The 17,158-nt window shown below is 47.4% G+C and overlaps 1 protein-coding gene across 2 annotated transcripts in view; it reads right to left on the bottom strand.

Moving 5' to 3' along the window:
- The window catches only part of LOC142303918 (tropomodulin-2-like), a 139,148-nt gene that overhangs the window by 13,513 nt on the left and 108,477 nt on the right, over nt 1–17,158 (bottom strand). For both annotated transcript variants that reach the window (XM_075345787.1, XM_075345788.1), the window contains 2 exons: nt 9,205–9,327; nt 416–490 (listed from right to left, as the gene is read on the bottom strand). In XM_075345787.1, coding sequence (XP_075201902.1) covers nt 416–490; nt 9,205–9,327 — 198 coding nt within the window. The remainder of the gene's footprint in view (nt 1–415; nt 491–9,204; nt 9,328–17,158) is intronic.

Here is a 17,158-nt window from a genome sequence, read left to right as displayed (position 1 = left end):
GGGGCGGGGATGAGCGGGACGTAAACATCCCGCCCACCCCCTTCCTTCCGTGAAGCCGGCGGGAGCCGCGGGACGCAGGTAAGCTGTGTTCATCGTTCCCGGGGTGTCACACGGAGCGATGTGTGCTGCCCCGGGTACGATGAACAACCGGCGCCATTAAAAATAAACAATTTTTAAAAAATAAGCGACGAGTACACGACTCACGATTTGTGAGCGATTCTGCGTCGCTCGGAGGTGTCACACGAGACAACGTCGCAAGCGATGCCTGATGTGCGTCACGAAAACCGTGACCCCGACGATGCATCGCACGATAGATCGTCTCGTGTAAAGCCCACATTACATCAGTAGTGGAAACAACCGTAAATCACCAGCTTCTTGTCTGCTAATAGAAGGCATGTGCACTATATATTCTTACTTCTAAGTTCTGGTCTATTGAATCCATCTTCATTTTCTTGTGGTCTGCTGGAAAAGTGTTGCACTCCCAGGACAGCTAAAAAAAAACCGAAGAGCAGAATAGTGACGACATGACTTAAGACCATGGCCTTCTGATAGTACATGCTAGCACAAGAAAAAAGCCTGCATACATAGATGTATTATGTCTGATTATTTTTAACCCCCATGATGTCGTTTAGAATGAAGGAATTTCTCCTTCTATATGTTCCACCCATAATACATAATAGATTTTTTGTTTTGCTTCATACTTGTCATAACTTGCTAATTTAAGAAAAAATTGCTAAGAAATTGCTGAAGAATATCTTAATTCTGCAGTACAGGCTGAAGGGAATCTGTCAGTAGGATCAGCCCTCCTAAGCCATCATATGGGATGTAAGTGATAAGAAATAGAATAAAATTATATTTTGGTATCTGTGATCCGATGTCTTATTACAGAAAAAGCCCTGTTTTCTTTATTACATAAATAAGCTGTTAAAATCTATGGGCTGCAAACAGATCTCCCTGAGAAAATACCTACCAAGAATAATAAAAAGAAGGACAAAACAGGGGGCGCACACACAGTGGCAAATTTTGACTACAACTGAAGCCTTACCCATTTACCATTTAATATTTAAATGATCTGTTAAGCTTTATGGGCCGGACACAGATCTCCCCGAGAATCTGCCTCAAAAGCTTATTTGAAATGAACGGGTGTCATTACCAGTGCGAGACATATAATGACAGACAATCTGTTCTCCTGATCTACATGTCTCACACTGGTATATGGCCCCTTTCATTACAATAATGTCTGGAGGCATTCTCAAGCATAGCTCAAACAGTCCCGGATCCGACTGGAGTGGCCCACTGTCTTGGGAGGTGAGGTCTCTCTCCCGACCTCCTTTCACTCTGGGCAATGTCGTCGGTCATACAATTTTCATGTAGCTCTGTAGTTACGTCTCCTTGGGGGCAGGGCAAGTATATCTCATGCTTACATTGAATTAAATAATTTTCTTTTCTTAAGGGGGCTTTACACGCAGCGATATCGCTGGTGAAAGCACCCGCCCCCCTCGTTTGTACATCACGGGTAAATCGCTGCCCGTGGCGCACAATATAGTTAGGAGCCGTCACACGGACTTACCTGCCTAGCGATGTCGCTGTAGCCGGCAAACTGCCTCCTTTCTAAGGGGGAGATTCGTGCGGCGTCACAGCAGCGTCACTAAGCGGCCGCCCAATAGAAGCGGAGGGGCGGAGATGAGCGGCCGTAACATCCCGCCCACCTCCTTCCTTCCGCATTGCCGGTGGCCGCAGGTAAGCTGTAGTTCGTCGTTCCCGAGGTGTTACACGTAGCGATGTGTGCTGCCTCGGGAACAACGAGCAACCTGCGTCCTCAACAATCAACGATTTTTAGAAAATGAACGACGTGTCAACGATGGACGATTTGGTGAGTATTTTCCATCGTTAGCGGTCGCTCGTATGTGTCACACGCAACGACGTCGCTAACGATGCCGGATGTGCGTCACGGAATCCGTGACCCCGGCGATATATCGTTAGATACGTCGCTGCGTGTAACGGGGCCTTTAGATCTCATCTACCTGGGAATCAAACCCACAACTGCATCATTGTAGGCAGTAGCCAAAACTGGGAGCAGCTGCCTATACTGCCTATTCTGCCTTGAGAATTTTCTCTCTTTGAATGTGCAGTGTATCCTCTGAAGTTACAGACAGATTGTACCAATATATAAATAGAAATCCCTATATACCAGTGCATTTCTATGTACTCGTATTCCAGAGAGAAAATAAACCAGATTTTTTTCCTTCCTATATAATTATTAATAAAATAATTTTAAAAAATTACAATAATGACATTTTAATATACTTAAAAAAATAAATAAAATAAACATCACAAATCAGCAAATAACACATATTCGGTGTCCCTGTAATTGTTACAACCCATACAACACAGTGATCAGATTATTTATTGTGATCAGTGAATCGCATAAAAAATGGAGTGATTGATTTTTTTCTCCATTAAACCCATAAAAATGTAATGCTGAGACCGTGATCACACAGAGTAATAACTGTTTTTTGTCCGCAGCTTTTTTTCTGTATGCTTCCTGCAGGTGTCTGTACCATACCGCACAATAACAATCTCCTCTGATTACTGCGTTTTTGATGTTTTCCACTTTATTTGATGCATTTTTCTTGCAGATTTGAAGCTGCATCTTTCTTATAGTACAAGAAAGCTTTGATTCTGCATTTAAAGAATAGCGGCTTTTTACAGGTATTTTTTTTTCAGGCTTCAAAGCTTTTCTGTTCTATTAAAAAAAACCATAAAAACCGCTGCTTCAAATCTGCACTAAAAATGCATCAGATAAGGAGGAAAACAAATTAAAAAATGCAATAATCAGAGGAGAGTGTTATTGTGTAGTAAAAAACAAACAGTTTTTACACTACGTGTGAACACGGCCTTACAGACACAAAGAAGACGACCTCATATAGTGAATACAAATAAAAAAGTTCTGGCTGCTACAACTATGAATGATCAAAAAATAAATCCATAGTTCCCAACCATCCTGGATACAGTGGGACTGTCCCAGATTTTGGTCTACACCCTACAGCTAAGGGTGGTCTGCTGAATGTCCCTCACTGCAGTTATGCCCCCTCTGACATCACCTCCTGCAAGGGTGTAAAGAGATTGTAAATGGGTGTGGCTTAGGGGTGTGGCTAGGTGCGTCATCAAAATTTGCGCCTACCACACCTCATAGTTTGTCCTTTTTATTATGTAAAACTAGAAGGTGGCCCGATTCTACACATCGGGTATTCTAGAATTTACGTATTGTGTAGTTCATGTATGATTTTTGTTATATATATATATATATATATATATATATATAGATGTTGTTGTGTGTAGTTACCAAGTGTTTGTGTAGGGCGCTGTACATGTTCTGGGTGTTGTCTGGGTGTGGCGGGGGGTGAGAGCGGTGTTGTATGTGTGTTGCGTTGTTTGTGGAGCGCTGTGTGTCTGTAGCGTTGTGTGTGTGTGTGTTGCACGGTTTGTGTGGGTGTGGTGTGTTTTGGGGGGAGGTATGTTTTGTGCAATGTGTGTGTTGTGCGGTATGTGCGTATATTTATGTATGCCGCGGTGTTTGTGTGCTGGGTGTTGTGTGTGTGCGGCGTTGTCTGCGTGTGTGGGTGTCTGTGTATGGCGGTGTTTGTGGTTCCCAGTGTGTGTGCGGTGTGTTGTGTGTGTGTGTGTGTGTGTTGGGGGGAGGTGTGCACCTCCCATCGTGCCCCATCCCCCATGCTGCACACCCCCCATCGTGCTCCATCCCCCATGCTGCCCACCCCCATCGTGCTCCATCCCCTATGCTGCGCATTCCCCATCGTGCTCCATCCCCGATGCTGCGCACCCCCCATCGTGCTCCATCCCCCATGCTGCGCACTCCCTATCGTGCTCCATCCCCCATGCTGCGCACTCCCCATCGTGCTCCATCCCCCATGCTGCGCACTCCCCATCGTGCTACATCCCCCATGCTGCGCACCGCACCCCCCATCGTGCTACATCCCCCATGCTGCGCACCCCATCGTGCTCCATCCCCCATGCTATAATAGTTCTCCTATTATACTCAGAGGGGAGTATAATAGGAGGACTATAATAGGAGGAGTAGTCCTGGGGGGAGAGGAGTATAATGCCGGCTCCCTGCACATGTGTACCGGGAGCCGGTGTAAGCTGGTAACTATGATACACATCGGGTAACTAAGGGACCTTAGTTACCCGATGTGTATAATGGTTACCAGCGTTCACCGGCTCCGTCACGATCCCAGCAGCGCAAGGCTATGTCTGGCAATGCGTGCGGAGGGCCGGGGCAAGCGGCCAATCGATGCGGAGGGCGGGGCCAGGCCGAGGCGACCGACCAATCCGTGGGGGGGGGCGGAGGCGAGGCGAGCGGCCAATCCGTGCGGGGGGGCGGGGCCATGGCGAGCCCAGCGGCCAATCAGCTTTGTGTCACCGTAAGGACACAATTTTGGAGTAAGACAGACAGACAGACAGACAGAATAAGGCAATTATATATATAGATCTGGGAAGTATATTTTCAGCGAGATCTACTGTATGTCCAGCACATTGATCATAACAGCTCATTTATATAATAAGAAAAATGTTGTTTTCTCCAGATTAAGACATCAAATGGCAGATATCAAGGTATTATTTTATCAGTTTCCTATGACCTACATGCCCATATAGAGGGCTTAGGAGGTTTGATCCTATTAAAGACTCCTTGTAACTATATGAGCATTATTGTATAAAGAGATGGCTATGTCCCAAATTACATTACTAACCAGAAAACATCGGCTCAATTACACCTTGTTGTATTTGGACACTAGTTACTAGACTACACTTGAACTGTTTCCAGGAAAATAAGACCTACCCTAAAAATAAGCCTTAGTAGAATTTTTGGGAGGTTTTCAGTATGCTTAAAATATAAGCCCTACTGCAAAAATAAGCCCTAGTTGCAGTTCCATAAGGAAATGTCCAAGCAGCTAAAAAAGTTAAGGAATACAGCAGGACTCTTCAGCAAAGAAAGCAGAAACCCCCAAAAGAAAGCAGATTCCCTCCCCCCCAAAAAAAAAACAATCACCATACCTTACACCAGGGGTCTCAAACTCGGCTGGGTGTAGGGGCTGCACAGAGGAAAAAAATAATTTGGGGGGCCGCATTCTTTGCAGGACAAAGTGACATTTTTATTGGTACCATAATTTTTTTTTTTTTACACACCTTTGGATCACTGCTTTTGAACATTTTTCACTTATTATAACAAATGTGCACATTCTTTGGTTAAATATAAAAAAAAAAATTTGACGCTAAAAAAAAAAAGTCATGTTTTATTTTGTTTTTTTTATATTCTATCCCTTTCTTGTAACAAAATTTTGGCCAACATCTTTTAGTAATGTTCCCCATCCTTGTCCCCTTGTAGTATCGTGCCCCATCCTAGTCCCCATCCCACAGTAATGTGCTCATCCTATAGTAATGTCCCCAGCCTTTTCCCCATCTTATCGTAATGTACCCATCCTGTAGTAAAGTGTCCAGCCTTGTCCCCATCTTATAGTAATGTTCCCCATCCTTGTCCCCTTGTAGTATCGTGCCCCATCCTAGTCCCCATCCCACAGTAATGTGCTCATCCTATAGTAATGTCCCCAGCCTTTTCCCCATCTTATCGTAATGTACCCATCCTGTAGTAAAGTGTCCAGCCTTGTCCCCATCTTATAGTAATGTTCCCCATCCTTGTCCCCTTGTAGTATCGTGCCCCATCCTAGTCCCCATCCCACAGTAATGTCCCTATCCTATACTAATGTCCCCAGCCTTGTCCCCATCTTATCATAATGTGCCCATCCTGTAGTAATGTGTCCATCCTTGTCCCCATCCTATAGTAATGTCCCCAGCCTTATCCCTATCCTATAGTAATGTTTCTCATCCTTGTCCCCTTGTAGTAATGTCCCTATCCTGTAGTACTGTCCCCATCCTAGTCCCCATCCTATAATAAATGTCCTCAGCCTTGTCCCCATTCTATAGTAATGTCCCCATCCAATAGTATGTTCATCCTTGTAATGTCCCCATCCTGTAGTAATGTCCCCAGCCTTGTCCCCATCCTATAGTCATGTGCCCACCTTGTCCCCATCCTATAGACATGTACCCACCTTGTCCCCATCCTATAGTCATGTGCCCACCTTGTCTCCATCCTATAGTCATGTGCCCACCTTGTCCCCATACTATAAACATGTGCCCACATTGTCACCATACTATAGTCATGTGCCCACCTTGTCCCCATCCTATAGACATGTACCCACCTTGTCCCCATCCTATAGTAATGTACCCACCTTGTCCCCATCCTATAGTCATGTGTCCACCTTGTCCGCATCTTATAGTCATGTGTCCACCTTGTCCCCATCCTATAGTCATGTGCCCACCTTGTCCCCATCCTATAATCATGTGCCCACCTTGTCCTCATCCTATAGTCATGTGCCCACCTTGTCCCCATCCTATATAGTCATGTGCCCACCTTTTCCCCATCCTATAGTCATGTGCCCACCTTGTCCCCATCCTATAGTAATGTGCCCACCTTGTCCCCATCCTATAGTCATGTGCCCACCTTGTTCCCATCCTATAGTCATGTGCCCACCTTGTTCCCATCCTATAGTCATGTGCCCACCTTGTCCCCATCCTATATAGTCATGTGTCCACCTTGTCCCCATCCTATAGTCATGTGCCCACCTTGTCCCCATCCTAAAGTCATGTGCCCACCTTGTCCCTAACCTATAGTCATGTGCCCACCTTGTCCCTATCCTATAGTCATGTGCCCACCTTGTCCCTATTCTATAGTAATATCCCCATCCTGTAGTAATGGGTGGGGGGGGCAGTGGCTATAACTTACCAATCGCTCTCCAGTCCATAGCTTGAACAGCTTCCATAGACGCCGGAGCGAAGGTGAGGGGGCGATCTCCAGCCCCAGATCCACAGTGATTGGAGAGATCGGTCAAAAGGCCGGTCTCTCCAATCAGAGCTGGGGGCGGGTGAAACAGAGGTCACCCAGCTCCAGCCAATGATCAGTGCTACAGCTGCACTGATCAGGGCTGGATTTCAATGTTTCAACCATTTTCAATGGCTGAAACATTACAGTGGCTGTGATTGGCTGAGCGGCGTTTGTCAACCAATCACAGCCTCTGTAGGTCCGGGGAGGAGACACCACCCCTCCTGAGGTCCCCTCCCCCCCGAATCTAAGGTATTTGCAATGCATTTGCAAAGCGATCACAGTCACCGAGGCTCCGGGGCCGCGATTTCGCTATGACGTACTGGGTACGTCATGGGTCCTTAAGTACCAGGGAGCCATGACGCACCCAGTACGTCATAGGTCGCTAAGGCGTTAATGTGCTGTCCTTCACATACACACACAAATAAAAAATAAACACCATTCTTCTCACCTGTCCCGCATTCCCTCGGCTGCCTCATATCTGCTTCTTGCTGTCTGCAGGCCCATGCCCCCGGTGACTATTGTGGCTGGTGCAGGAGCCGCAGCCCCTAGCAGCGATTTCTGTCAGATTGTTTTGCTGTTTTGCCGGCGCTGCGCGGACAGAGAGCTTGACTCAGAGAGTGCAGCGCCGGCAACACATACATCTAACAAAGTGCAGACGGTGGCTGCGGCCCCTGCACTGGCCGCGATAGTCACCGGGGGCACAGGCCTGGGGGCCGCACCAAGCAGCCTGGGAGGCCGCACCAAGCAGCCTGAGGGGTCGCATGCGGCCCGTGTGTTTGAGACCCCTGCCCTACACAATTACAGTTTGAAAATGCCGATTGTGGATGGGCTCTAACACAGAGACCTGCGTCGCTGTCAGATCCCTCGCTGTTCCAGCTGCATTGCACTGCAGCTCTCACAAACTGATCAGGTACCAGAATCTCTCCACGAGAGTGATACTGCTTCCAGTCACTAGGGAGAGCCAACCATTGTAGAATGCAGGGGGACCTGACAGCGACGCAAAATTGTATGTGAGAGACCATTCACTTGCCAGCTCTAATTGTTTGGGGTTTGATAAGTGCGATTCTTTTAGGGGGTGTCTGCTTTCTTTTGGGGTAAACTTAGCAGTACATAGGGAAAAATAAATTTAAGCAGGTAATTTAACCCTTTGTAAATATGGTAGGTACCCAACACTATAGGACTGGTTTTGCACCATGAGCATAGCAGATCAGATAAGAAAATGTGCATCTGAACCAGGAATAGGATTAACACACATATGTTGATATTCCAGAATATGATGACATGATTTAAATGTTGATTTTTTTTTTATTCAAGAATAAATGTGAATTGTTGTTCATGGAAAAATATAAGATAGCCCCTAAATATAAGCCCTAGTGCTTCTTTTGAAGCAAAAAAATAATACGAGACTGTCTTATTTTCGGGAAAACACGGTATTTCCCAATTTTCTAGACACCAAGACATAATGACATTGCACACTTTTTGCATGACACACATCATGGAGCCATGTGAGACTTCTGCATTGACAACCTCTGCGCTTCTTGTACTTACTAAGCCCCCTGATATTGTGCTGTTGTAGGAAGCCCATTGAAAAGGCCTCACACGTCTCCAGGGCTTAGCATACACCAGAGGTGCCCAGATTGCCAGCACCAGGATGCCAGCTGCATAAGTGAACAATGTCCTGGTTTGGCGGCCATGCACAACCAGACTGTATGCTGGACCAGGGGAGCGCAAATCATTTTGCTCAACTCTACTAGTTCATTTTGCCTTATGTGGCCACTATGCTACGCTAAGTTGTGATTTCTGCTGATCCCTTTACCAGTCACTGACCACACATACCCTATCATTTGTAACTGTGCCTCTCCCAGGCTAATCAACAGACACAGAATATGCAGTTACTTACATTTTTAAAGGACTTAATACTTCTTTCTAGGCTGGAGTCATACTTGTGTGTGACTTGCGTTCAGATCGCATCGCATCGACGGACCTACCGCCAGCTCTCCTGATAGGAGTGGGTCAGCTGCATAAAAATACATAAAATGACCCGCTCCTGTCAGGAGAGCCGCCGCCCGATCCAGGAGATTCGATGCGATCCTCGTGTGAGTCACACGCAAGTGTGACTCCAGCCTTATATTTTGGAGCTCATACTCTCCAGTGGTGATATTAGTTGAATTGAAAAGTTTTATACTCTAATATATAACAGATCAGTTATAGCCATTAGTTTATGTGTAGTTACTTCTGCTACCTACTCGCAAGGTCGCTCAATTCTGTGTCTGTGGCACTTGCAAGAGCTTCTTCCAGTTCAGGCTCCAAGGTCACCCGCTCCTCCGGCTCCCGCTCCAAGGGCATGTGTTTGGGAACAAATACCTTACCTGCAGGAAAACAAAAGAGTAGAGGATTTTAACTGAGCTCTGCACTTCCCAACAGCTACATAAATCATTACATTCGTAGAACCATACAGTACTACACTAAAGGTCCCATTACATGCAACGACATAGGTAACGAGATGTCGTTGGGGTCACGGAATTCGTGACACACATTCGGCCTCGTTAGCGACATCGTTGCGTGTGACACGTACGAGCGACCGCTAACGATGCAAAATAATTACCAAATCGTTGATTGTTGACACGTCATCTATTTCCAAAATATCGTTGCTCGTTTAGGACGCAAGTTGTTCGTCATTCCTGAGGCAGCACACATCGCTACATGTGACACCTCAGGAACGACGAACAACACCGTACCTGCGTCCTCCGGCAAAGAGGTGGGCGTGACTTTCATCCAGCTTCTCTCCGCCCCTCCGCTTCTATTGCACGCCTGCCGTGTGTCGTCGCTGTGACGCCGCACGAACCACCCCCTTAGAAAAGAGGCTGTTGGCTGGCCAGCGTCGTTAGGAAGGTAAGTATGTGTGACGGGTACTAGCGATGTTGTGCGCCACGGGCAGCGATTTCCCCATGACACACAAACGACGGGGGCAGGTGCTTTCAAAAGCGACATCGCTAGCGATGTCGCTGCGTGTAAAGCCCCCTTTAGTGCAGTAAGGTTTTGTGAGGATAGGATGAATACTATTTCCCAGTATCCAGTTGGAGAGTGTTGAAAGCTGAAGTAAATTGCATTGTCATGTAATAAACTAAAACCAAAGGATATAAAGGAAATATGGATCTACAGAGTACATAGATATAAACACGACAGTGATAGACTGAGGACTATTACTCAATAAATGCGGTGTTTCCATGCTCCGCTGGTTGAATATGAACTGTGGTCACCACTTGGAACCTTTAGTTGCATTTTTCATACTTGCCATCCTAACCTTCCCTTATACATCATTGTGTTGGTTTGTCTCATTCATTTTGCTTTCTTCCTAATTGTTGACTTTTTTGATCAATAAAGCTTTAACATAAATAAGGACATACAGGCTGTGGACCACTGCAATCCATGTAGAACTTTATTGATAAAAGGGGGGTTGCGTGTTTACTTCTTTACCATGGTCACCACTGTTCATAGGGAATTTAACGGCTGTCAGTCCCCAAATGCATTTCATACTAACTACAAACCAACTACAGAGACCTTAATTCGTATTAAAATCATACATTCAGTTTAATAATTGCTGCCTCTGTTGTCTAAGGGTATGTGCACACGTTGCTTTTTTTTCCGCGCGGAAAAAAACGCACCCTCTGGCAGAGGGGAGAATTGTAAACAATGCTTTTTGAGAAACAACGCATCGAAAACGCATGCGTTTTTCATGCGTTTTTCATGCGTTTTTTTAGGTGCGTTTTTTAAGACTTGTCAGTGTTAATAAAGTTGGTTGAACACAGACCTTTGGAAAAAAAAAAACCTGTGATGTCATTTCCTTCTCCACATTCTGTTTGGATAAATGGGAGGGCTTGGAATGGAAGGAGCACCATTTGAATTTTGGAAAAGTTGAAATAAACTTCGCGCACCAAGCCCCTTAGGTACCTATACGTCAGAAAACCCCCACAAGTGACCCCATTTTGGAATCTGCACCCATCAAGGATTTTATTCAGGAGTACTTTAAGCATTTTGAATCCACAGCTACTTCACCCAAAATGTTGCTGTAGCAACAATATTCTCACTTTTAGGCCCGTTTCACACGTCAGTGAAAAACACTGACGTTTTTCACTGGCGTGTAAAACACGCACATGTCCCTCCGTGTGCCGTGAATCACGGCACACATGGGTTGTCTAAGTGCCATCCGGGCTTCATTCTCCGTGGCCCGTGATTGCACATAGAGATTAACTCACCTGTGCCCGCTCCCGCTCTCCATGGTGCTGATCGCTCCCGCGGTGCAGCATCCGGCCGGCGCTGACCCCCGCAGCAGCTGCTTCCGGGTCGGCTGTGTCGTGCATCATGAATATGCGCGACAATAATGAGCCGGCTCAGAAGCAGCAAGCTGCACGGGCTGCAGAGGACATCGCTGGACGCCGGGTGAGTTAAAATGATTTTTATTTTAAAAGCACATTTTTTTCTGGCACGTGTTTCACGGATCACACCACTGCGTGGTCCGTGGAACATCAGTGATGCCAGAAAAAAATGGACATGTCTCCGTGCGGCAATCACGCACACGCGGGTACGCCGCATGGAGACACGTGCAGTGAAAAATCACTGATGTGTGAGCAGACCCATTCATTATAATGGGTCTGCGTATGTCAGTGATCCTGGTACGTTTAAAAAAAAGCACAAACGTCCCAGAACCACTGACGTGTGAAAGGGGCCTAAGGCTATGTGGCCATGATCCAGCGACACGGCGTCTAGTACAGTGTCAGCCTTCCTGCAGCTGCCCATGCCCACGATTTGGGTTCAGGCTGCTGTGGAGCTCTATGCTACCTGCAGAGAACACTCTCGTCTCCGCAGCATAAATTGACATGCTGAGGCTCGGGAAGCCACGCTACCGGTCAGTTTATGCTGCGGAGAAAAGAAGCACAGTGGGCATGGGATCTCCAAAAATCCTTCCACTGTGCTTCTACTGCACAACGCAGCGTTATGGACGCAGGGAAAACACTCAGCGCCCATAACGCTGCAAACCCTGATTGTGGACACACAGCCTAAAAAGCGTCAATGGATGAAGGGATGTCAAATATATAGAACGTCCCACCCCCGCCTGCATATTCTAAGCTGGCACCTTTAGTACCTTTCATGTGGCACTAAAGGGTGCCTAGCTTAGTATTTATCCAATAAAAAAAAAAAAAATAAAAAAAATGAAAAAAATGGCGTGGGGTCCCCCCAAATTAGATCACCAGCCAAGGTGAAGCTGACAGCTGGGGTCTGGTATTCTCAGGGTGGGAAGAGCCATGGTTATTGGACTCTTCCCAGCCTAAAAATAGCAGGCCACAGTCGCCCCAGAAGTGGCGCATCCATTAGATGCGCCAATCCTGGCGCTTCGCCCCAACTCATCCCGCGCCCTGGTGCGTTGGCTAACGGGGTAATAAATGGGGTTGATACCAGATGTGTAATGTCACCTGGCATCAAGCCCAGCAATTAGTGATGTCACGGCGTCTATCAGACACCCGACATAACTAATTGACAGTAAACAAAAGCAAAAAAAGACAACAAAAAAATTTTTATTAGAAAAAACACTCCCCAAATCATTCCCTTGTTCTCCAATTTAATAAAAAAAATGGGTCCGCAGAAATCCATTTGGATGTCCCACGTCGGCTCTGGACCTTCTAGAATATGGGGGCACGTTCAGGGAACGTATCCCCCATTTTCTAGGAGGGCAGACCCTCCATTTGAGGAGAGTGGGTGCAAAAATCTGCACCCACTCTCCCCGGGTCACAGCTGCAGACTGCGAGCAGCCAGCACAGCTCACACTGAACACAGTGCTGGCTGTCAGCTGCTCTGCACATGTGACCGGCCGGCGTCTGCTGTGAAGGAGGAGGGGGCCGCGGGGGATCAGCGCTGCGACCGGACAGGTATGTATGACACCGGGGGGAATAGGGGGTGAACGGGCAGGGCCTGGGTGCATTTTTCTGTCGCATGTCTCAAGGCACATGCGACAGATAACATAGGAGCAGGGCGGCCGGTGCGCTACTGTGCGCGCGGCCATGTTGGATTTTCGGGAGGGGGGTCGGGGGTCGGGGCGGGCACTTTGGCGACACCGGGGGCTTTGCCAGGAAGTGAGGTCAACAGGAAGCCTCTTGACCTCACTTCCAGGTAAATGCCTGCGTTCTGGCGTGCCGACAAAGGCCGCGGACCGCAACAAAAAAGCAGGTCCATGCGGTGTAGCTGCGTTCTGACCCCACATCATTGATTTCAATGGGGGAGAGAAGGCAGCCACAACGCACAAAAGAAGTGACATGCTGCTTTTCTTTCCGCACCGATTTTTGGCATCCAAAACGCTGCGGAAAGAAACGCAGCATGTGCACTGATTTTTCAGCTTTCCCATACACTTTGCTGGGAAAGCTGAACGCATGCAATTTGCCACTGAAACGCTGCGGTTCAAAACGCAGCGTTTCCGCGGTAAAAAACGCAACGTGTGCACACAGCCTTATACTGAAGGCATGGTGTTCAGAGCACCCTTGGTGTGGCTGACTGGATCAGTGCAGTGTTAACCCCTTGATTGTAAATGCCCGGCTGCCTCCCTCTGTGTTACTTGACAACATTTGCTTTGAGCAAGACCTAGGACTAGAGACCAGCGAAGACTCGGGAAGTAATGGAACTGGAGCAACAGTTGGGATCTTTTTATGCTAATCTGAACTTCTTCATCTTTTTTTAAACTGTAGAGGTGGACAACCCCTTTAAGAAAAACACTAAAGTCTCCTTAAATTAAAAAAATAACATACCCCGTGCATGAACTCCTTGTTAAATACTCAAGGTTACGCCCTTGTCCGAGATGTTTTTTTGGCAAAAGACTTTTGTCCACTTTCCATCATGGAGAAATTTGGCCTTTATTCTACTAAACACAGTCACGGGAGAATACTTCATCTGCTAACAGTCATGTGTGATCAGTCTCTGGTCAGTATGACTTTCCTCTGTGCCTTGTTACGTAATTCTAACAAGTAAACTCTATGGCACCGAGTAATGCAGCGGCGATGTTTACAGACACTGGGGATAGGATTCAGTTTTAAGTAGGGCATGTGTGAAAACTGAAGAACTTAATATATAAAATGGAACATTTTTGTCATGGGCGATAACTGCACACACCCTTTGTGTTATCAGGACTGAAGAGAATATGATATTGTGGCAAGAAAAAGCTCCCGAATGACTAGAGCTGAGGCAATGTGCAGGGCTGGGTCCGGATGACAGCATGTGTTACCCAAGACGAGCCCGGCATTGTGTTCTGTCACTTACCTATAACTCAAATATGTAACTTTGTGGCGACTCACAGATGGAAACAGGTTCTTTTAGCTGAAATATTTCACATGTTTTCATGCTAAAGTAATCAGCGTGACGATAGACTTCACAGTGCACCAAATATTGAATTCATTTATATGGTCATTGATGCAGCCAGAGCCACAGACAGCATGAATTAGGGGGCTCCATCATTACAAATAGCCATGTTTTACCCTGAAACGTTGCCATATTTCACAGACAATATACTTTGACAAGGGGCCATGATCAAGGCCTGGTTCTGCCGCCTTCTCCACGCCCAGCTCTGCTTCACTGACAGGACTGTCCCTATGAACACAAAAAATGTAGCATGGATGTCTGTAATGATTGATCCGGATGCCAATGCATGCTCCATCAGCCTGAATCACCGGACAGGTCAGTAAAACAAAATAAGGTTTATGTTATATTGTGACTATGCTGAACATGTGGAAATCCTTCCCTGGTTTGATGGATGCTTCCGATGCATGACATGCGTCACCCGCAGACAGCCATTATGAAGACAATATACTTGTATCATTACACTACTGTAAATAGCATAGAATTGTGTTATACAGTGCGGACATTGATTTGTGACGTCTGGCTACACAGGAACATACCGCAAGCTATGCTTTTTATCCAGCTAAACAAAAGTTATACAGTACCTACATATACCAGCTTAGTGTGGGCATGTTCAGATTTTGATACGGAATAATCTCCCTCCACATATGACAAATGTATACTGCAATGTGAGAAGACCCCAACGTGAAAGGACAATAATGCTAAGCACTTAACTACCCGTGACCATCAACAATGTATTCCCCTTTACTGTTCTAGTCTGCCAAAGATTTTACTGCTACACTCTTCTGGCACTATCGTGTACATTCAGCACTAGCACTCGGCTGACAGCACAGCGTACGTGCAGCACTCGGCTGACAGCACAGCGTACGTGCAGCACTCGGCTGACAGCACAAAGTACGTGCAGCACTCGGCTGACAGCACAGCGTACGTGCAGCACTCGGCTGACAGCACCGTGTACATGCAGCACTCGGCTGACAGCACAGCGTACGTGCAGCACTCAGCTGACAGCACCGTGTACGTGCAGCACTCGGCTGACAGCACCGCGTACATGCAGCACTCGGCTGACAGCACCGCGTACGTGCAGCACTCGGCTGGCACCACAGTGTACGTGCAGCACTCGGCTGACAGCACAGCGCGTTCATGCAGCACTCGGCCGACAGCACCACAGTGTACGTGCAGCACTTGGCTGGCACCACAGTGTACGTGCAGCACTCGGCTGACAGCACCGTGTATGTGCAGCACTCGGCTGACAGCACCGCACGTTCGTGCAGCACTCGGCCGACAGCACCACAGTGTACGTGCAGCACTCGGCTGACACCACAGTGTACGTGCAGCACTCGGCTGGCACCACAGTGTACGTGCAGCACTCGGCTGGCACCACAGTGTACGTGCATCGCTTGGCTGGCACCAAAGTGTTCGTGAATTATAGACATATTACCTGTCATATCATACAAGTGATTAAAAAAAGAGAATTTTGTTTACTTACCGTAAATTCTTTTTCTTATAGTTCCGACATGGGAGACCCAGACCATGGGGTGTATAGCTTCTGCCTCCGGAGGACACACAAAGTACTACACTAAAAGTGTAGCTCCTCCCTCCGAGCATATACACCCCCTGGATGACAAATCTAGCCAGTTTAGTGCAAAAGCTGAAGGAGGACATCCACCCACAAGTAGAGATAGGGTAAAAACCGGAATAACCGGTACCTCTGTCTACAACAACAGCCGGTGAAAACACACGGAACAAGAACTGCCAACAGGCAACAGGGAGGGTGCTGGGTCTCCCATGTCGGAACTATAAGAAAAAGAATTTACGGTAAGTAAACAAAATTCTTTTTCTTTATCGTTCCTTATGGGAGACCCAGACCATGGGACGTTCCAAAGCAGTCCATGGGTGGGAAATAAACAGAAACTGAGAAGTAGGCAAAACCTAACTTCACAAATGGACGACAGCCGCCTGAAGGATGCGTCTGCCCAAGCTCGCATCTGCCGAAGCATGAGCATGCACTTGGTAGTGCTTTGAAAAGGTGTGCAGACTAGACCAAGTGGCAGCCTGACAGACCTGCTGAGCCGTAGCCTGGTGCCTGAAAGCCCAAGAGGCACCGACAGCTCTGGTCGAGTGCGCCTTAATCCCCGGCGGGGGAGGCACCTGAGAACATTGGTAGGCATCGGATATGGCCGACCTAATCCAACGAGCCAAAGTCGGTTTAGAAGCCGAGAGACCCTTGCGCTGACCTGTGGTTAGCACAAAAACAGAGGTGCACCGCCTGAGAGCGGCGGTGCGTGACACATAGATCCGGAGCGCCCGCACCAGATCTAAAGTATGCAACGCTTTCTCAAAGCGATGCACAGGGGCCGGACAAAGGGAAGGCAATGAAATGTCCTGGTTAAGGTGGAAAGGGGAAACCACCTTAGGGAGAAAGTCCGGAGTCGGACGGAGAACCACCTTGTCCTGGTGAAAAACCAAAAAAGGTGACTCCAAAGAGAGCGCAGCCAAATCAGAGACTCTCCTGAGAGAAGTTATGGCCACCAGAAAGACCACTTTCTGTGAAAGTCGAAACAATGAAACCTCCCTAAGCGGCTCAAAGGGGGGTTTCTGTAAGGCCGTGAGGACCAGATTAAGGTCCCAGGGATCCAAAGGCCGCCGGTAAGGAGGAATGATGAGAGATGCGCCCTGCATGAAGGTGCGCACCTGGGCCAGTCGGGCGATACGCCGCTGGAACAACACTGACAGAGCCGAGACCTGTCCCTTGAGGGAATTGAGGGATAGTCCTAGCTTTAGACCGGACTGTAGAAAGGACAG

This window comes from Anomaloglossus baeobatrachus, chromosome 4, assembly GCF_048569485.1.
Source record: "Anomaloglossus baeobatrachus isolate aAnoBae1 chromosome 4, aAnoBae1.hap1, whole genome shotgun sequence".
In the NCBI taxonomy this organism is placed as follows: Eukaryota; Metazoa; Chordata; class Amphibia; order Anura; family Aromobatidae; genus Anomaloglossus; species Anomaloglossus baeobatrachus.
This window is presented reverse-complemented; position numbering and strand designations above follow the sequence as displayed.